The sequence below is a fragment of the Dromiciops gliroides genome, chromosome 2 (genome assembly GCF_019393635.1).
Source record: "Dromiciops gliroides isolate mDroGli1 chromosome 2, mDroGli1.pri, whole genome shotgun sequence".
Taxonomy (NCBI): domain Eukaryota; kingdom Metazoa; phylum Chordata; class Mammalia; order Microbiotheria; family Microbiotheriidae; genus Dromiciops; species Dromiciops gliroides.
In genome coordinates, this window is record NC_057862.1 from 507,598,210 (window position 1) to 507,620,368 (window position 22,159).

The 22,159-nt window shown below is 37.0% G+C and overlaps 1 protein-coding gene across 3 annotated transcripts in view; it reads left to right on the forward strand.

The window, feature by feature from the left end:
• The window catches only part of FBXO25 (F-box protein 25), a 110,210-nt gene that overhangs the window by 83,606 nt on the left and 4,445 nt on the right, over positions 1-22,159 (forward strand). For all 3 annotated transcript variants that reach the window (XM_043989684.1, XM_043989685.1, XM_043989686.1), the window contains 2 exons: positions 9,644-9,826; positions 13,579-13,722. In XM_043989684.1, the coding sequence (XP_043845619.1) occupies positions 9,644-9,826; positions 13,579-13,722 (327 nt within the window). The remainder of the gene's footprint in view (positions 1-9,643; positions 9,827-13,578; positions 13,723-22,159) is intronic.

The following is a 22,159-nucleotide window of genomic DNA, read 5'->3' on the forward strand; positions in this document are numbered from 1 at the left end:
CTAATCCACCAGCCAGAGCTGCAGCTGGGGGGGGGGGGGGGCGGGGGCGCGGTGTGCTCTTGAGCTTCATGCCTCTCAGATAGCTCAGGCCAGAGGGAGCTGGGGGCTTTCCCTCCCCCCCACCCCAGCTGTCTGACCTGGTGTCTTGTATAGCCCACGGGGCTTTTTCGCTCAGCTGAAGCTGAGGAGGAGGGGGAGAGACCCTGAGGGTCTAAGGCTTTCTAATCTCAGCCTAAAGGTACGGTCCCCAAATCAAAATAAATTTCCACAGATGCCTTCTCCATATAGTAGTCCTTCATGTACTTAAATGTTGGTATCATATGCTCACAAACCTTTGTTTCCCCAGGTTGAAATGGCATCTTTAATTATCAACCAGTTCTCATATTGTACGAATTCAGAGATTTCTACTCTCCTGATTTCCCTACTCTAGATACTCTTCAGCTTATCAGTGTCCTCTGTGAGCACTATACTCCAGACATAGTCTGCCCAGAGTAGTGTCTCATGGGACCGTCATCTCCTTATTCCTGGAATTGAGGCCTCTCTTACTGGAGCTCAAGATCAAATAAACATTTTGGGTTGCCATATCATACTGCTGACACACTGAACTCACAAACCACTAAAATCTCTAGATCTTTTTCAAACAAATTGCGATCTGGGGGCGGCTAGGTGGCACAGTGGATAGAGCACCAGCCCTAGAGTCAGGAGTACCTGAGTTCAAATCCGGACTCAGACACTTAACACTTACTAGCTGTGTGACCCTGAGCAAGTCACTTAATCCCAATTGCCTCATTAAAAAAAAAAAATCAAACTGCTATCTAGCCATGTCTCCTACATCTTGTAATTCTGAGGCTTTTTTTTAACCCAAGCTTAAGACTTGCATTATTCCCCACTGGATATCATCTTACTAGATTCAACCCAGTGTTCTTACCTGTCAATCATTTGAATCCTGACTCTGACATAACAGTTTCTTAACTAGCCCTTCTAGCTTTGTCATTTGAAATTTTTTTTTTAAACATACCACGAATGTTTCTTTTTCCAGGTCCTAGATAAAAAAATGGCAGGGCACACAGGGCCACTTTTCTGGGGAATTACTCTAGAAAGTTCCCTCCAAGTTGCTATTAAACCATTAATGAGTATTCTTTGAGTCTTGCCATTTATCAAGTATTAAAGACATACTAAAGTATATATATATATATATATAGTATTAAAGACATATTAAAGTATACCATCATCTAAGCCATATTTCTCACAGAAATAGCATAAGATATTTTATGACTTTGCTAAAAGTAAACTAAATCTTTAGCATTCCTCATGTACCTTGTTTGATAATGCTATCAGAAAAAAAGGAAGTAAGGTCACCTCATCTTTCTATTCTTTCACCACTCATCAGTCAGAAACTTTCTCCTTCCCTCTTTGTGATCTTCATGTCTTTTCTCTAGATCTTTGGCTTAGGATTCCAGCCACAACCCAAGAGGAAGAATATGCATTATACCAGGTTCCCACAATCCCTGTTTGCCTCCATTAGGGCTGCAAATAGTAGTGATGTGGGCAAATGAATAAGAGAATACATATGCCATTCCCCCAGTTTGAGTATATACAGTTTTGCTTGCATGAACTGGTAAATTCATTACCAGGAAAAGAAAAGAATAAATCAGAAAAAGAAGTTTCTGAAGTGACATTGTCTAAAGTGACCTGGAATAAGAAGTTCATAGATTAAATTCATAATGATACCAACTGTCGTTGTTAGTAATTGTTTAAGCAAAAACTGAAGGTCAGAACTCAAAAGAAACAAATTTGGCTTCATAGTTGTCACTAAGACTTCAGGGGGGATTAAGCCCATAACTAAAATCTGGCTCTCAACTGTTAAATCTTTCTCAGAAGAAATAGGATGGGAAAAAGGAGGTATAAGTGAGATAGCATTATATTTTAAGATATATTTATATGAAAAAATTTTATTAAAGATATATTCATATGAGAAAACCCATACAGTAGAGGAAAGAGATTTGATGGAGGGTATTTGTTTTTTGTTTTTTGGGGTTTTTTACATTTTTTCTTCTTTTTTATCATAAAAATATTTTATTATTTTCCAGTTATATGTAAAGATAGTTTTCAACATTTGTTTTCATAAGATTTTTAGTTCCAATTTTTTCTCCCTCTCTCTCTTTCCTCCCCAAGACAGAAAGCAAATTGTTATAGGTTCTGTATATACAATCACATAAAACATATTTCTGCATTAGTCATATTGTGAAAGAAGACTAGAACACAAGGGGAAATACCTAAAAAAAGAAAAAAAAGACAGCCAAAAAGTAGAAACAGTATGGTTCAAGCTGCATTCAGGATCCACAATTCTTTTTTCTAGATGTGGAGAACATTTTGGATGTGGAGAACATTTTCTATCATGAGTTCTTTGGAATTATCTTGGATCATTGCACTGCTAAGAAGAGCCAAATCTATCACAGTTGATCATCACAGAATGTTGCTGTTACTGTGTACAATGTTCTCCTCATTCTGTTCACTTCACTCAGCATCAGTCCACTTAAGTCTTTCCAGGATTTTCTGAAATCTGCCTGTTCATTTCTTTCTTTCTTTTTTTCTTTTTTGTTTTGTTTTGTTTTGGTGAGGCAGTTGGGGTTAAGTGACTGGCCCAGGGTCACACAGCTAGTAAGTGTTAAGTGTCTGAGGCCAGATTTGAACTCAGGTTCTCCTGACTCCAAGGGCTGGTGCTCTATCCACTGCACCACCTAGCTGCCCCCTGTTCATTTCTTATAACACAGTAGTATTCCATTACATTCATATACCACAACTTGTTCAGCCATTCCCCAATTGATGGGCATTCTCTCGATTTCCAATTCTTTGCCACCACAAAGAGAGCTGCTATAAATATTTTTGTACATGTGGATTCTTTTCCCTTTTTTATAATCTCTTTGGGATACAGACCTAGTAGTGGTATTGCTGAGTCAAAGGGTATGCACATATGGAGGATATTTGTATGAATATCCATGGAGGGAAAAACAGAAGTAATTTTATCATCTAGGCAGTGATACTGTAGAGACCTGAGACAGAAAGAGGAGATAGGTAAGGAGTTTTGGAAATAGATCATAAGTCCAATTCAGAGGCATAATAATGCAGAGTGACTTCAATTATTCAGTCATCTCCTAAAACTTTCTTTCTCCTAACACAACAGAGTTAAAGAAAACAAAATAAAACAAAATGCATAAACAAAACATATATAGGAGCAAAATGTATGGATTGATATGGATATTGCTGACCAATATATCTAGGGAAAAGAGGGAAAATTAAGAAAATAAATACTGTCGTTTTCCCAGACATTTTCCAGATGAATTAAATGCTCATTCCATAGATTGATTCTTATGCCAACTATCAACTGCTACATGAAGGTTAGTGGCCATAGATTTAGCTTGGGTTGGGGAGAGGGGAGAAGTAATAACTAATAACTTCTTGACTTTCCTTAATGATTATCTCATCCAAGAGGAGGAGCCAACAAGGGCAGAACTGGTTGTTAGGGTAGAAATGATTGGAATCCTGGGAGAAAGTAATCATTTCCTCCTATAATTTATGATAGAAGAAAAATAACTGGGCATAGTTCGACGTACTCTAGATTTTATAGAGCAGATTGCAAACAGTTTAGAAGATGGATAAATAGGAGCCCATGAGCTAAAATTCTTTGGGTAAAGACTGCCCAAAAGGTAAATGGGAGCTGACTGAAGAGATCAGTGTGATTGCCCAGGCGTCCCACCAATATTCCCACACCTACCCACATATGTCTGTATGTGTGTGTGTGTGTGTAGATACATATCTATAGCTATCTGTACGCATATAGATAGACAGGCAGACATATACAAATTTGTGTATATGTTATGTATATGATGGAATCAATGGCAGTCAACAGAGGATGAATATAAGAGTTTTTCATACTATTATAAAAATAGAGCTGAGAGGACTAATGCTCAGAAGGAAGCAAGACTGTAACACAGTGCTAAGAGCCAAAAAATAGTTTTATTCATTTTTATATTTTTTAGGTTATATTGGGAAAAATATTGAGATGAAAAAAGTAGGACTACAGCTTGGAGTGGATAGGAAAAGGATAACTCAAAAGAGAGAGAAGAGATAGGTGCTTAGTTCTTACCTGTTTTTATGCTTTAAAAAAAAATGATTACTCAACTGAGAAATGAGAGAGGGAATAGCCAAAGGGGATGGGATGGATAAGGACATAGTAAGCAACATCTAGCTACCATTGATAAACATAAGTAGACTGGCCTAGATGAACCATATTTTTGGGAACTGTAAGAACTGGTAAATGTTATTCCTATCGTGATATTTGAAAGATCAAGAACATGAAAGGTCACAAAGGACTGAAAAAAGGCAAATTTTGCCATGATTTTAAAAAAAAGTAGAGAATGGAGTTTTCAATATATAGACCAGTGAATTTGACTTTGAATTCTGGGGAAATTCTAAAACATCATTAAAGAAGTGGTTAGGGAATATCTAGAAAAGGAAGTCTGATTTCAAAAAGTCAGCATATCTTCCTCAAAAACAGGTCATGCCAAGCTAATATTTCCTTTTTGACAGAGTTACTAAACTAGTCAATCAGCACTGTTGTAGCAAAGTATTTGATAAAGTATTTCAATGTTATTCTTGGGTTAAAGATAGAGAGGTGTGGATTAGACTAAAGTACAGTTGATAATTCAAAACTGATTGAATGACCATGTTCAGAGTCATTGATAATGGTTCAATTTTAGTTTGGCAGGATGTCTCCAGTGTAGTGCTATAAAGGAATTAATGCTTAGCTCTGTTCTGTTTTACATTTTCAGTGATTTACTTGTTCAGTGATTTGGATAAGGGCATAGATGGCATGTTCATCTGATTTGCAGATGACACAAAGGTAATGCACTGGATGACAGTCAAGATCCAAAAAGGTGTTGATAGGCTCAAGCATTGAGCCAAATCTAATGAGATGAAATTCAGTCGGGATAAATGTGGTCTTACTGAGCTGAAGAAGTCAACTTCACAAGTTGATTAGATAACAACTTAAAAAAAGATTTAGAGGCGTCAAAAACATTCATTTGATATTGGGCTGCATTAAAAGAACCTTAGCCTTCAGGAATAAGGGTGGTAGTCTCTCTGTACCATGCTCTGGTCAAACCACACCTAGAATATCATGTTAAATTCTGAGCTTCACAGTTTAGGGAGGACAGTGATTAGCTAGAGAGCATTTAGAGCTGGTCAGCCAGGACAATGAAGAGCCTGGAGCATGTCATAGAAGGATTGGTTAAAGCAATTGAGGGTGTTTAACCCAGAGAATAGCAGATTCAAAGGGAATGTAGTAACTGTTCAAGTATTTGTGAAGGGCTATCATGTGGACGAAGCATTAGATTTGTTCTTTTTGGCCCCAGAGAGCAGAACTAAGAGCAATGGTGACATAATTTCCAGAAAAACTATGTGGCTGTCCCAAAATGAAATAGGCTCCCTTCATCTGTAGTAGATTACCCTTTCAGCGAAGGTCTTCAAGCACAGGGCAGACGGCCACTTGGTGGGAATGGCATTCTTTTTCACATGTACTTTTGTACTCAATAACCCCTGAGGCCATCAGATCTTAATTCTAGAGTTAAAAGGGACCTTGGACGTCATCTAAACCAACCTGCTCATTTTCCAGTGAAAAATCTGAGGCCCAGAGAAGTAAGCTAATTAACTGAGGTCACATCAGTAAAAGGTAGCAAAGGTGGGATTCAGACAAATGGCATCTAGCTCCAACTCTGGCATTCTTTCTACAGCAAGCCCCCTAGCCTCCAAGTTGCTCTTGTCATGTCCTCTTCAAGTTAATTTCTACTGATAGCCTCTTTTAAAAAAAAAAATCCCATTGTTTACCTGGCATGGAATATAAGTTTCTTAATATCTTTATGATTGCTCATATTGCATTTTTTTCCTGGTTCATATTACTGACAGTGGATAGAAGCATATCAGGCCTTGCCATGTCTACATTACTTTGTAATAACTTGTCATTTCTCTACCCACTACCACTACTTTCCATGTTCTTTTTTTTATTCTCACATGATTTTATGAGTTACTCTAAGAATTTTTACTTCCCCTATGAATGCTAGTTGAAACCAGTGATAAAAGCTTATTCACGGTGTCAAATGATTCAGCTGCATTATGTTGCTTCTAAAGTAAGCCAGCCAAATTAGCCTGAGACTGCTTAATATAATAAGTCATGGTCTTTCAACCTGCTGGTCTAATGCTGAATTGGTGCCTTATGTTTATTCATAGTCAATTTTAAGGTGATACCAGAAGTCAGAGAGTGGAATAATAATGGCCAAGGGCTTCCACAGATCATTGATAGTCTGAAGTGCAGGACCATTTCTTGAAATTAAATTCAGCTTGGCCTCAGAGAATCTGGTTGCTTATTTCCATCTCCTGACACTTTTTTTTCCTTTAATTTTCATGCATTATTCTAACAAAAGAGATCTTGGTAACCTTACAAAAATTCTTTCTCAAATTTTAATCTACCAGAAATACATAGAATATAATTATAGATTGGTAAGTCTCTCAAAGCAGCGGCAACCTCCCTCCCAATTATCTTAATTAAACATTGCTTCCATCTGACAATTCTATGAAATTTTGGTCCTACCAGTTCACTTCCCTGACATAAACTTAGTATGCCAGCTTGGGACAGCAGGTGGGAAATCTATTGCTTCTCAGTATGCATTTTTAAGCCATAATTGAGCCATTATTAGATTAACCATTTTAAAAACCTTTATTACTTCTAACAGAAATACTATCTACCTCTAACCAGCTAGCATTTTCTCCTTAAAAATTTTCCCCAAATGGGTTAATTTTGATACGCTCATTACTACTTTAGTGATAGCATTGTAAAAATAAAAAGCAGCTGCATACCTTCATAGCTGAGATTCAGTCACTTTAAAATTGATTGATCTCTTACATATCTGCCCTATTTTCTTTTACTCACTGTAGTAATCTTTATTCTTAATCCATAAAACAGTAATCTAACTTTCTCTGACTGACTGTTCATCACACAGATCTCCTCTTTGAAGACAGATAGTACTTACTATCTCAAATGAGCAAAATCTGGTAGTTAGTTCTGAGACCGAAGAGGTGAAAAATACCAAAACTCCCTTAAGTCCTTTGGGAAGTAGGTAAGGCATAAATACTGAACAAATAAAGAAAAAAATTCCCAAGCAGCAATCAGGTCTTCAGTCTGGCTCAAACAGCTTCATTTTGCTTTGGAGATGTCTTTGTTCTTCTTGGTAGATGAAAGGTTTGAAAATCCTTTAAAAAGAAGTTCTGGTACTTTATCGTATTTCAAAAAAAAAAAAAATGGCAGCTGTGTGGATAGTTAGTGGGTTTGATTAGAATCCTGTAGTTCCTCCAAATGTTTGAAGTGATTCCTGTGAAAAGATGCATGTCTATTCACTGACACATGGAAAACTCACTCATTGGATTAACTGTGCCTGTTTGTCTTCTCATTAAGCATTGTTTTGTGAAATCGAGTAGTATCATTTTATGAAAGTGTGAAGCTGCAAGCTCTTTTCTTCCCCTAAAACACTCTGGTTTCCCCCCTAAGATGGAATTAGTGTGCTGCCTGCTATTTACAATTCTGATTCTTTATGAATCTTGTGCTGCAATTTAAAATGCATTACTGCTTTTTATTTTAAAAGGCATCTGCTTAAATTCATGCTTGATGTGTATCATCACAGTAACTTGAGATAGGTACAGCCATTAGTATTACTGTGTGACTTATGGGCAAAGGTAGGACAGAAACCCTGTTCTCTGTACTTAACCATATATTCTTTCCACCTGGCTTTCCAGCCTGCCTTAAGAAAGTTTCTCATTTCAGCAGCCAAGTTTTTATAAAATGGCATAGTTGTAGATATTCTCTTCTCTTAGTGTAGGGAAGAAGGGAACACCTGTTCAAATTTTGTTTAATTCTGGTAGTGGTGGAAAGGCTATTCGGGATAATTTTACATACACATGATCTTTTGTGTGTCCATCCTGCTTAATGGATGTTGCCACTGCTAAACAGTAAGTATAAAGTTGCTAGCTACATCCCTGAATAAAATATGCTTAGATGTTTCCATCCAGTCAAAAGATAACCCATGTATCTTTTGAATAACCTATATAATCACTTTATATTCTGTATGAACTATGCAATTCTATCCACATTTTTCAGATTTTATAAATTCACTAATTATCCAAGTACTTAAAACTGCAAGGCAAGCACTGATAACAAAGTACAAGAACTGCTTTAAAAATAGGTGCCAGTGCTAATAGTGTTTGTATTGATCTGTTTTTAGGATATTATCGTATGTGTCATTATTTTCCCAGCACACTTTCTTATTCTACTATCTATAACTTTTCTAGGGGCCAGGAAGAAGAAAGCCAAAGGGGTCAGTAGCCAAGCAAACTGTGCCTTCCATTCGTTTGAGCTGGCTTGAGTGGCCCCAGGAGTCTAGTCCTTAGGGCTTTGCCATAACCCAGAGAGCTCAACTTATTTCTTCTTAGGACAGATCATAGGGTATAGATTCATATTAGTCAGCAGTTTTTGCTGAATGATTCCTATGTACAATTATCTCATGCCTATGGGAGTTCTCAAGTGAAACAAAAGAGACAGCCCCTGTCTTAACAGTTGGAACTTGGAAGAAAAAGCATCCATATATTAAAAAGCATCATAAATAAGTACAGGTCACCAAGGCAAACACCACCTAAGAAAAGACATACAAAGTAGTTTTCTTTTTACATTCCTACACTTGCCTTGTAGTATGTGTAGTAGTAACTGGCAAGTATTTCACTGACAAGTTTCTATTTTGATACAGTAGTTCAGGTTTGGTACCATATATATTGGACCCATTGGATGACCCTAAACAACCTGAACCCCTGAATTAACCCTGGAATTACAATCTTCCTGTAGACTTTAACATATATTCAATTCTTCTGGTTTACATAATCACAAACCTTTCTGATAGCTTTCATTTTTTTGTCTAGAAGTTAGAAATATAAGTATTTCTCTTAATAGCTCTTCAGTGATAAGATTCTCTGGTTATACTCTCTGAATTGCTAAACAAGTTCACACTCAGAAATACTATGGTGGGTAAGGACAGGAAGTATTTGGCATATTTCTTTACCAGACTTTAGTAGAATTCTTCCCAAAGGAGAACTATTTTCATAGCTATACAAAAAATGATGGCTGCGTGGCATGTGTGTGTGCATGCATGCATTATATGTGTGTGTTTTAAAATCTGGAAGAGCTCAAGTTTCCAAAGCCCAATCCAGTGTTCTTTCTTGACTGGCTGACCAATTAGGCTACTCAATAAAAAATTAGAGTTTTCATTTATCAGCCTCTGTCTTTCTGTCTTTATACTCACTACTATAATTCCTCAGAAGATTGTGGGCATCTTCTGTGTTCTTATAGTATAGTAATTCCCACCACTTAAATCCTACACCTATACCTTATTTGAAGTCACCATTGCTTCATATACAATTGTAGTGTATTAGCCAGTTGAAGATAATGATAATATTTTTCTCTTGAAATGTTAAATTTAAATGTAAATAAACCGTGTTTTCTTTCTTGCTTCTTTCAATGAAATGCCCATTGTTTGTTTTTTTTCAGCAAGTAAATAATGGCCTTACACTTAGTGATCTTCCTCTACACATGCTGAATAATATATTATACAGATTCTCAGATGGATGGGATATCATTACTTTAGGTCAAGTGACCCCGACATTATACATGCTCAGTGAAGACAGGCAATTATGGAAGAAACTTTGCCAATACCATTTTGCAGAAAAACAGGTAAGATGTATATGGTGGTAGAAATGTGTTTCTCTGCATTTTGAAAAGATTATATGTAAATATAGTCATTAACTCAACTGTGCCCTGCAAAGCCCTGATATGACTACTATTTCAGTAAAACTAGTGACATTCAAAAGCAGAATGAACTGCTTCATGAAGTAGTGGGGTCCCTCCTTATGGAAGCCTTCAGACAAAAGTAGGATGTTGTGTAAGGAATGTTTGTTCAGGTAAAGTTTGAACTCAGTGGCCTCCGAGGTCCCCTTCATATCTAAGATTCTGTTTATGATAATCACCTGTTGTCTATTCTAAGTACATTTTGTAGATTGTAGAAAGATATTGTTTGATATGTGGGAGAAAAAAAAGTAATTCCTGAGAAAAACATGATTAAGTGATATGAGATCACTTTTTATTTCCTTTTTGGTGAAGGATTGTAGAAGTAAAAGTTGATTTTTTTTTCCTCTTAAATTGTTTGTTTCCTTTTGCCTTCACTGATGTACAGATTTTCTTAGCCCAAGTAGTAAAAAAAACCCATCATCTTCAAAATTGACTCAATAAAACTACCTATAATCTATTAATTTATAGGTCTACATAGTATATGGATTATAACAATATGAATATGAAATATATGAGCATCATTTAGATGTTAATTTATGTAAACCTCATGGGTTGGGAAGTATTTTTTTAATTTAATTTTTTTGTGGGGCAGTGTGGATTAAGTGACTTGCTTAGGGTCACACAGCTAGTAAGTGTTAAGAGTCTGAGGCTGGATTTGAACTCAGGTCCTCCTGAATCCAGGGCCTGTGCTTTATCCACTGTGCCACCTACCTGCCCCCAGGGAAAGTATTTTAGAGTCTGTGAGACTGGGGTGAGTTGAATATAGCAGTTTTTACTTGAATCTCATTATTTTAAATCTTATGCATATACAGAAATGTATGTTTACACACACACATACATATATACACATATGTATATGTACATATAAAACATAAAAAGTGAACATCTTACCAGAAGTCACAGGGTTAAGAAGAGCACCATGTACTTGTGTTTATATTTCCAATATGAAATTAATGAAAGGAAAAAAATTAAAACTAAATATTTGTTTGAACTTTTTAGGAATAAATTTAAAGTAGTTTTTAAAAGATCATATTAGCTAGGTGCATCAGTAATTGTTGTCTAAAGATCCCTTTTAAAACTCATCTACCTATTCATCTCAGTATAATTTATGACATTTAAATTGAGGGAAAATAATTTGTATCATAATTTTCCAGGGTAAACTGAATGAAATTTATTTCCATTAATACAGGCATAAGATCCACCATAGAGAATTGAGAAATGAGGAATTTCCTAATAGAATTGATGAATGGCTAACAAAGAGAGGCTGCAGGTCCTTTATAAAAATAGATGTAGGTGCCTGGGACTTTTTAGGTGTAGTTCTAGTTGATATTTCTAGGTAGTTGTTGATTTAATTTAATTTTAAAAAGCATAAATTCAATGACTATATAATTACAAATGCACCATCAACTTATATTTTATGTGCTCTATTCCCAAGTTATCATCTGTTCATTTATTCATCCAACCTATATTTATTCAGTACCTACTTTGTACAAGGCATTATCTTCCAGATTCATAATAGATAATAAAATTGTCATCAGAGGACAAGTTAACATTACTCACATTGGTGCTTGTTCTAAGAATTGAAGCACATTTTCAAAGGTCATTAGAAAAAAAGTGTTTGGGAGAAAATAATCCCTTTTTATTAGAAAACTGAATTACTTAATACTTCTAAAGATCTTTGATTTCATCAGTGTGGGTGTTCCTTCCACCATCAGCAGATTGGAAGCAGCACTTCCCTGCTTGGCTCTTCCACGAGTTGCTATGGACAGAAAATTCATCTCTTGGTGGCCACACCTTTCTGACTCCCTACGCTGAGACTGAGAGCTGAGAATAAGATTTTAATAGAGGAATGAACATGAGTTATGATTAAAGACTTTGCCTTTTGGAGCTTTGATGTATACTAGCTTATCTTGGATCATCTGAACAGACTGAAAAAAGGAAAAATAGCCCTCCAGAAAGGGTAAAGTTGCTCATAGAGCTGGCTCATATATACAAGCCAAACCTGGATAAACTCTCTCCTTTTGATTTATACTGAACATCAAAGTTGGGACTCTTGGAAGGATTTCAGACCTTTCTGAATATGAAGTTTGGGCTGTTTTGATGCTAACAAAAAAATTCTGGCTAAATTCCATGGATTCAGTTATCATCTCTATGCAGATGATTCTCAGATCTGTTTATCCAACCCTACCCTCATTTCCTAACTGCCAGTTTCACATCCTCAGCTGCTATTGGACATCTTGAATTAAATGTCCCATAGATGTCTTAAATTCAACATGTCCAATACTGAACTTATTCTCTTTCCCTCAAAACAGTCCCTCTTCCTAATTTCCCTGTTACTGATGAGTGTGTTGCCATTCTTCCAGTCACAAAAGCTCCCAACCTAAGTGTCATCCTAATTTTTTTACTTTCACTCCCATTATTCAATATGTTGCCAAGTCCTATAGATTCTACTTTCATATCATCTCCCATACACACCCCTTACTTTCCTCTGACATTACCACCCCACTAGTGCAGACCCCTGCTATCTACCTGTGGACTATTCTAACAGCCTTCTGGTGGTTCTTGCCGCCTTGTCCCTCCCCATTTTTGTCCATCTTTTACTTAGTTGTCAAAAAAGATCTTCCTAAAGGACAGGAGTGACTATGTCACCCCCTCTACTCAATCAGCTCCAATGGTCCTGTTATCTCCAGTATCAAATATAAAATACTTTGGTTTTTCAAGTCTTTCATAAATTGGCCCTTTCCTGCCTTTTCAGTGCTACAGGCTTCCTCCACTGTTCCTGGACTGAATACTCTGCATTTTCACAGGCTACCTCTCATGCCTGAAATGTGCCCTCTCATCATCTCTGCCTCCTGGCTCCCTTCAGGCCTCAGATAATAATCCCACCTTTTGAAAGAAGCAATTCTCAGTCCTTCTTAATACTAGAGCATTCCCTCTGAGATTATCTCCAATTTACCCTTATGTAATTTACTTGTCCGTAATTAGTTTGTATATTGTCTTCTCCCCTCCCCCAATTAGCTTATGAGATTTTTGAGGGCAGGGTTACACACGGAAAAATAACACCAATTATAGGTCACACCCAGGTCTTCTGTAAGTCAGAGTTTGTGGGAAAGTATAGTTTTATCAAACTGTTGCAGCAAATACATTTCCAAATTCCATTTCTATCACTGGGGAAAAGTAAGTAACCTTGAAGCAAGACACAGGAGAACTGTGAGCATCCATTCACAATAACAAGTTTGTGATTTTTATTTTTCAAATTTTATACCTATAGAGCTAGAGAATCTATTACCAGTTTATCTTAACAGTGCATGCAGTTAGTTTTAAGGTAGCACTTTGGAGCGATCAGCAGCTAACACTGGATTTTTTAAAAGTAGTGTTTCTTTTAAGGGGAGAAGAAATGAGAATCTTATAGATAATTGAGGATATAGATAACTCTCCTCAAAACTTGAAAATTATTAATTCTTAAGTATGCAAAGGGTCCTAATCTAAGACTTAATATTTTATCCAGATGAATTCAGTTTTTTAAAGCAATTACTTTCATTTATACTTTGTGTTTTTTTTTAAACAGAAATAATTGTTCTTAATGCTATAATTTGAAAATTATCTTCTGATTCCAAAGAAATTGCTTTTCCTTCTAGTTCTGTCGACATTTGATACTCTCTGAAAAAGGTCACATTGAATGGAAGCTTATGTACTTTGCACTTCAGAAATGTTATCCCATCAAGGAGCAATATGGAGACACTTTGCATTTTTGCAGGCACTGCAGCATTCTTTTTTGGAAGGTAAGTTTTTTAAATATACTGAGATCAAGGTACTAGAATTAAAAATTAGAAATTAAAACAAATTGTTAATTATTCCAATATATTTCTAAGGATAAAACATGATTGATAGTTCTAACTTCATAGCAATTATAGCTACCCAGAAAAATTAAATGGCCTACCTTTTATGCAGTGAGTTGCCCATCACTAGAAGTGTTTGAATTAGGGGTTGTCAGGGATACTGTAGATTTGATTCTGGAATGGAGTAGGAAGTTATATTAGCTAACGGGGAGGAGCTAGAGCCAGCTCATGCCTGTTGACAAACTGATTGTTAAATTCTCAGCGTGAGCATTTACACCTCAGAAATCTACAAATGCTACAAATCAGAGCTGAATTGGATGTTTTATTGATTGCCTGGTCATGATAAAGTAGTGGATAGAATATTAATAATTCATATTAAGCTTAAAAGCACATTATATATATATTTATATGTGTGTGTGTGTTTAGGAGAAGTTATTAAACATTTACCAGCACATCCCTGGTATTAGGTGACTAGTAATGGCATCCAACTCTTGAGTCTGTGCTTCTGTGTAATCATTGTTCAAATGTATTTGGATATTGAAACCCAACTTTTTTCACATAAGTAGACTACTTGTAATATGTAATAAACATATTTGGAGAGTTTTGTTGTTTGGCTGCTTTTACTGAGTTACTTCAAGCTATGACTGTGTACCCTGCAGAACTGTCAAAGTGAAGTTGTTTTCTTTCTGCTCCCTTCCTAGCGGTCTGCTTAGAACAGGTGCTTCACCCAGCTCTAGTCAGGAATTGTTATCTTGAGCCAACAGCCACCACACACAAAGAGGTCTAGAATTTCACTACTTAGCTCTAACATACTCGGATTGACCCTAGTCCCAGGGATCCATGTCTACCCCCTGGAAAATGCCAGGGTTCTGAAGGATGACTGTGAGAGTACAGGAGATACAGGAAGAGCTTTTTGACCTGAACTGGGTATCAGTCCTGTAGGGCAGATGATCAGGCTCTTCATGTCATGGGGCTATTAGCTTTCTATAATCACCCACCAGAGTAGCAATGCATTTTTCTAGTTCTTATAAGCTTCTTTCCCTTAAATTGAATTATTAGAAATCTTAACATTCAGAAAATGTGGATGTTTTGAAAGAAATCTTAGCAATATTGATTTTACAGTCACAAACACAGGAGTGTTTGGTTACATATTTGTATGATTGAAGGTTAACAAGCAGCCTGACTTGAAAAGATCATTTAGGACCACTTTTTTCAGTGGCTCCTGCTCTTTCAGAAAATATCAAAATAGTCTATATTGAAAACATTCTTCCTTTTTTTTTCATTATTTCTTTGCTATTAACTAGCCAGAAAAAAAATGTGCCTTAAAAAAGTATTTTACTGATTCAGTAATGTTTCTTCATGCTATTTCTTTCTATCCTGATCAGTAGCATAGCAATAGAAGGATCATAATTTGGCTCTTTGGAATGCATTTTCAGTACTTGAATTTCAGTCTGGATGTATCTAGTACTCAAGTATTCACTCCAAACAAAACAATGAGTCTGTAAAGGGGAGACCCAAGTTGGAGAACTGTAAAGCCCTTGTGGGTGCACCACTGACCCTGGCTTTCTTCAGTTCCTCTTTCCTTTCCCAGGAACAGCATCACCTCTCCTACTAATGCAAAGAATGAAGCTGACCTCTGCTGTGTTGTTCCTCTCTTTAACCTTGTATTTGTCTGCTCCACAGCTTCCTTTGGGTTCGAAGAACAAATCTTATTTCTGCAATTTCTGAATGTCTTTGATAGGTGATAGACTGGGTTTGTTTTCCTTTTGTTATTTGGAAATTTCTCTCTCATTTGCTCCTAGGTGGTTTGTAATGAAAAATAAGTTGTCAGAAGAGATAATTTAAGCAAATTTTGAAACTAGATTTTTAATTTCAGATTATAATTGTCATGGATGTCTGGCTATAATTTTTTTTCATCCATTGGTGGCTGCAGTGGATAATGGAATAATGTCCAGTACTTAAATGTCATCATCAGTGGCTTTGTTTTGTTTTTACCAGACTTGTAATTTCATTAGTATGGAGAACTCCTAGTAAAGAAACTTCCTCCACCAGTTCAGATCAGTGCATATCCCCTGCAATTTAAAGTCTCAGTGAATTAGCTGAGGTACTAAAAAGTTAAGTGGGACTTACCACTGGAAACACAGGAAGTCTGTCAGGTGGGACTTAAACCCAAGTCTGCCTGATAACAAATGTCCTATGGAACTATTGGCCTTCAAATATATAACTTAAAACATAATTCTTTTTTCTTCCTCACATCCTTTCCTAATGATTGTTTTGCTTCAAAAAAAAGAAAAAAGCATGCAAGATTATAATAGCCAAGTACTAAGATGAATATTGTTTTGGTTTGTTTTGTTTTGTAAGTAATTAAATAGTTTTAAAACTTACAGATGGGGGGAATATTTTCTCTTAGTTTCCCAACATGGGAAGATTTTTTTCTTTTAATTTCAGGATATTTATTAATATTATCTTTAATTATATATTTTCTGTAACAAGAGAAATAGACTCTGCTCAGAAGAAAGAAAATGAAAATCTAATAAGTAGTGCGGTTTATTGGCAGAAAAGACCTAAGTTCAGTCCCATTTCTGTGTAACTGTAGAGAAGTCCCTTCCCTTCCCTGGGTCTCAAATTCCTAATCTGTAAAATGAGGGGATTAGACTAGATAATCTCTAAAGCCACATATTTAAAGCTCTAACAACATACTTTGTTTATATCATGTCAAAAATACATGGCCTTTCATCGGACAACAAAAAAAAGTAAAATGAAGTGCATGGCATAAATCGGCAAAGATGGAAATACTCTATGTTGGAAGGGATAATGAAAGATTAGCACTCTAATGCATTGCTGGTGGAGCAATGAATAAATTTAACCATTTTGGAAAGCAGTTTGGACATATATAGATAAAATAGCTAAAATGTACCCTTTGACACAGGGATTCCACTACTAAATTATATACTCCAAGTAGGCCACTAATTAAAATATTAAAAAGTCCTATAATCACTTGTACTACCCACCTCATGGGGGTTATTGTGAGGAAAATAAAGTAAAATAAAATAAAATAAAGTAAACCCTATAGCATTCCAAAGGTATGGATAGTTTTTTAAGCAAATTGAAAATATAAAGAATCATATTTACAGAAAAGATAAATTAGGATATATTATTTCCTGTAGAGCTTGACTAGCAGCTGAATATTTATCTTAGACAGACAATACAGACAATTGGACAGATGGCCAATAAGTTGAGCCTAGAGTTGACTAGGAGAAGAAGTACTGGATTGCCTTAGGGATATTGCAAAGCTTTTTTAAACAGTTCCAAGGTTCCCATGGAAACAAAGGCTCAACTTTTTAATACCAACATTCTCCCAGCATTGCTATATGACAGTGAGACATGAAATATAAGTTTCTAAAGAACTTTTCAAAAATGAATGTAACACACAGATAGCCATAATGCCCTACAAGTACCCTTAGTATTAGGAGAAATTAGGGAAGGACACTAGCATGATAGACAGACCTTCTGTGAATAACTTATGGGAGGACATAGACTAAGAGTCACAAAAGCCATGGACCAGCATGAATGGGTTGTTATTTGCATTGTTGGGGTGAATCCCTTCCTTCCCAAATAAGATCCCATATAAATTAGATTCCATGAAGTCAGCCCTTCCAAGACATAACATTATCAAAGAATTAATATAAATTATAAAACAAGCCTAAAATTAATTAAACCTGTATTTTAATACCAAAATATTTTTTTCAATATCTTGTTCATGGGGATAGAGAGCATACTTAATCCTTTTTTAGTAATTGCAGCTATTGAATCAATGGCTTCTTTACAAAGGAACCAGTCCCAAAGATGATCAGCTCGCTTTTGTTGTTGTTCAGTCATTTCAGTTGTGTCCAACTCTTCGTAACTCCATTTGGGATTTTCTTGGCAAAGAGAGTGGAGTGATTTGCCATTTTCTTCTCCAGCTCATTGTACATATGGGGAAACTTAGGCAAACAGGATTAAGTGACTTGCCCAGAGTAATGCAGCTAGTAAGTGTCTGAGGCCAGATTTGAACCCAGGAAGATGAGTCTTCCTGACTCAATGGCTGGCACTCTATCCATTGTACCACTGAGCAGTTCTCTACAGAGTCAGTCATTAATGCTACATCTGTCTAATCAAATGAGATAATATTTTAAGGGTTTCCCACACAGTCCCTGACACAGTAGGCACTATATAAAAATGCTTATTCCCTTCTCCCATCCCCCATCTATTTCTGTAGCAATACACCACATCTTTCCAAGTCATACTTGCTTACAAAAGAAATATTTAGTTGTTAATCTATATGTATAAGAAGGCAGAAATTTGGTCTTTGTATAATTGATAGATCTTCTCTCCAGTTTAGTTTCCAAAGAAATCGATGATATTTTCTATTTTAACTCAAGATTCTCTTCCAGTATGCTTTATACAACTTTGTCTGACATCCCAATAAGTACTTTTCTCTTTCCAGAAAACTGAATATAGGGTTGAGAGGCATTGGTTTTAGATTAACTGAAAGCATTATCAGAGCTCACAGAATTGGTAAGGAGTTGGCATGATTATTATCTGGCCATTTCTATCTTACAACAGATATTTTGTCCCAATTTGTAAATTTGGATTTTTGAGGTAAATAGCTATGCATCTTCTCTGCTTGTCCCCAGGCTACCTCCCATCTGGATTCCCTTAATTATACTAAGCATAGTGACTTTATTTTCCTGTATCAGCAAGTCTCCTAAAGAAAAAAAATAGCATATTCAATTTCTACCATCTTTTCTTTCTGAAAGAACCCAAATTGTTTTATTCAAAGGTTAATCCATTCAGTATGCCTGCATATACAGTTCTTATATTGGAAATTTTACCAACTATAGGTTATAATTGAGGAATCTCAGCAAAAGGTCCTCAAGTCCAGTTTTCTCCATATAGGATCATAGAGGACCATAGATTTTGAACTGGAAAAGACCTCTGTGCTCATCTAGACTAAAGCTTCTTAAACTGTGGTTTGTCACCCCATATGGGGTCCTATTACTAAATGTGGGGGGCCGTGAAAAATTTGGCAGTAATAAAAGGTTATATATACCCATTTTATATACCTATCTACCTGGGGTCGCAGAAGAATTTCTCAGGCAAAAAGGGGTTGAGAAGGGGCAGCTAGGTGGCACAGTGGATAGAGCACCAGCCCTAGAGTCAGGGGGACCTGAGTTCAAATCCAGCCTCAGACACTTGACACTTACTAGCTGTGTGAGCCTGGGCAAGTCACTTAACCTTCATAGCCCTGCCAAAAAAAAAGGGTTGGGGGAGAGTTGAGAGTGGGAAAAAGTTTAAGCCCTGCTCTAGACCAATCTCCTCATTATCAGAAGAGGGAACTAAGACCTTGAGAAGTTAAGTGACTTGCCCAAGATTATGCGTATAGTAAAGCTCAGGGGATTTAAACTCAGATTTTTTGACTCTAAAGTCAGTGTTCTTTCCTCTGTACTCTGTACTATGTTGCTTTTCGTATCAGGGGCATACGGATTTATTAGTCCTACATACTGTGAGATTTAAAATTGGATATTAGATCATAAATCTCCCCTCTTTAACCTTTCCCTTAATTTATCTCCCAGACTAGTAAGTGGAAGAAGCTTCTGGTTTTCTAGTTAGAGCTTTTATTGTATGGTAGTTACAAGGTGATGTTGATTAGAGGGATAGGAAAGTAGAAATACAAAACAAATCATCTTAAGTTTAAGCTTAGTCTATATTCCGTATAAAACTCACCAAAACCCAAAGCCACCTTTGGGGAGAGAGAGAGAGACCGTGTCAAGCGCGTGCTGCTGCTAACTGCGAGCCGGGCCGAGTCGAACTCCAGTCAGCGTCTGGAGTACAGCGCAGTCAGGAGACCAGCAGAGCAGGAAAAAGATCCCACTTCCGTTCTCTCCTAAGCTCGCACCCCAGAAGTGGAGTGCTAGCAGGCCGACTGGCTTGCGTAACTCATACCGTTGGTCTCCTCCCCGAAAGGGTGGTCCTTAAAGAAAAACTGGCGTCTCTCCATTATCACTAACCGACTGTTAAAACTTTTTACCACAATACCACATATGATAAATGGCCGTGGCAAAGCACAATAAGCCTTTCAAAGTGGATTTTCATTCCTACTGTATCTTTGATCAACCTACCAAAGCTGTAATTAGAGTGAGATAATAATTTTTTTAAAAGTATCTAACTTTTTTTAGAACTTTAAGGTTGAAGAAAAAGCATTGTACATATATTATCTTATTTAATCCTTTTACCATTCCTGTGCAGTAGGTACTAATATTATTCTCATTTTATATGTGAGAAAACTGAGGCTGAGAGAATTAACTTCTGCATGATCTCTGACTTACCTGGCCAGGGTCACACAGCTAGGAAGCATCTGTGTCAGGGCTTCTTAAACTTTTTCCACTCACAACTCCTTTTTGCCTGAGAAATTTTTACACGACCCCCAGCATATAAGTATATCAAATAAGTATACAGATCAAACAATTACTGCCAGATTTTTTGCAACCCTCACATTCAATTACATTCAAAAGCCCACAGTTTAAGAAGCTTTGCTCTGTGACACCTACCTGCCTCTGATGATAATCAGGTCTTTGACCCAGCAATCTTAAATTTAGGTCCAAGAGCTCTTCTCCTCCTTTATCAAATAAAACCAACTGTGCTCAGAGCTTTGTTAGCAAAAATAATTTGTTAAAATGGGGAGCTACCAGATGCTGCTGCTTCTCCATATCCCTTCTCCAACAAGTCACCTTTTGCCCATCTTTGGCTTGTTCCATGCCCTTAGAGGTTGCCTCCGCGGGATCAACTTCTTAGTGCTCTGGGGTATGTACCCACTGGAGCCAAGGTCTCCAGTTACCCCTCACACAGGGTAGTGTCCCTCGGCTGTCTCCCACTGTGGGGCTTGTGTTCCCTCCCCAAAGTCTCCACCTTCCCCTTTGCCTTTGAAGGATCCTTTTCATGGTGCCATTCCTAGGTGCCACCGTTGCTGGGTCCAGTTTTATAACCTGTTCACTCTTTCTCAGGTCTGATTTTCTCTCTTCAACCTATGACTTGTGAATCCATTGGAAAATTGAGCTATCTGCAGTGAGTCAGGGCAGAGATTTTAAGGAGCTGGAACTAGATCTTTTCATATATTCCAGCTTGGCCTTTGAGTGCCAGCAACTCCTGATGGTTATCTGAATTTCATTCTGCAATGTCAATAAGTCACATTATACTCATCCTAGTCTTAGTAAAACTAGAGGTGAACTCTGGGAGAGAGTATTGTAATCTCAGAATTTATAGGGATGTAGTAGATAAGTTAAAGAATGAGGCAGTCAGGGACAGCTAGGTAGCACAGTGGATAGAGTACTGGCCCTGAAGTCAGGAGGACCTGAGTTCAAATCCGGCCTCAGACACTTAACACTTATAGCTGTGTGACCCTGGGCAAGTCACTTAACCCCAATTGCCACACACACACACACACACACACACACACACACACACACACAAAAGAAAGAATGAGGCATTTAGTGGAGAAGGGGTCATTCAGTCTGCTTGAAAACCTCTAGTAAGGAATAAAGCACCATCCCTGGATTCAGAAGGACCTGAGTTCCAATGTGGCCTCAGACACCTGACACTTACTAGCTGTGTGACCCTGGGCAAGTCATTTAACCCTCATTGACCCGCAAAACAAATAAACAAAAAAAAACCCACCTCCAATAAGAGGAAATCAACAAGTTCCCAAAACTTATAGAAAGTTTCCTTGCAGCTACCCCCATGAGGAAGGTAGCATCATAAGCCAATTACCATTGTCGATAAGAGGATACCACTGCCAGTACTAAATCTTTCCAAAATTTCTAGTGCAGCTGAACAGTCTGCCTTCAGCTCAGAGCTTATGGTAGCTTAGTCTCTCCAAGGTTAGGAAGAGAAAGCTATCTCATCAGGAATACAATTCCCAGGATTCACATTTAAGCTCTGGAGCCCTCATTTACTACTTGCCAGAAAGTCGGTTGCCTCAAAAGCCCAGGTAACACTGAGTTTGGGAGAAGTCTAGCTTGATAAAGAACAAGATCTTTAATCAGTTAAAAAGGTGATTTCTTATGTGTGTCTTAGAGCAAACTGGGAAAAAATTCCTGGTAACTAAATATTCTTTAGTTCATCAAGGTTTCATCAGAGCAGAAATAAGGGAAGGATACTAATCATCTCATAGCTATAATGACCCACAACTCTGCATGGCTTATTCGGCTTTTCATTTCATTTACTGCCTTTTTGAACAGTACTGGAAAGACTTTTAAGTAAAAACTAAAAGTGATTGGATAAGTACCAAGAACAAAATGCAATTCAAGTACTTTGAATCCCTTGCAACAGTTATATTTTTCTT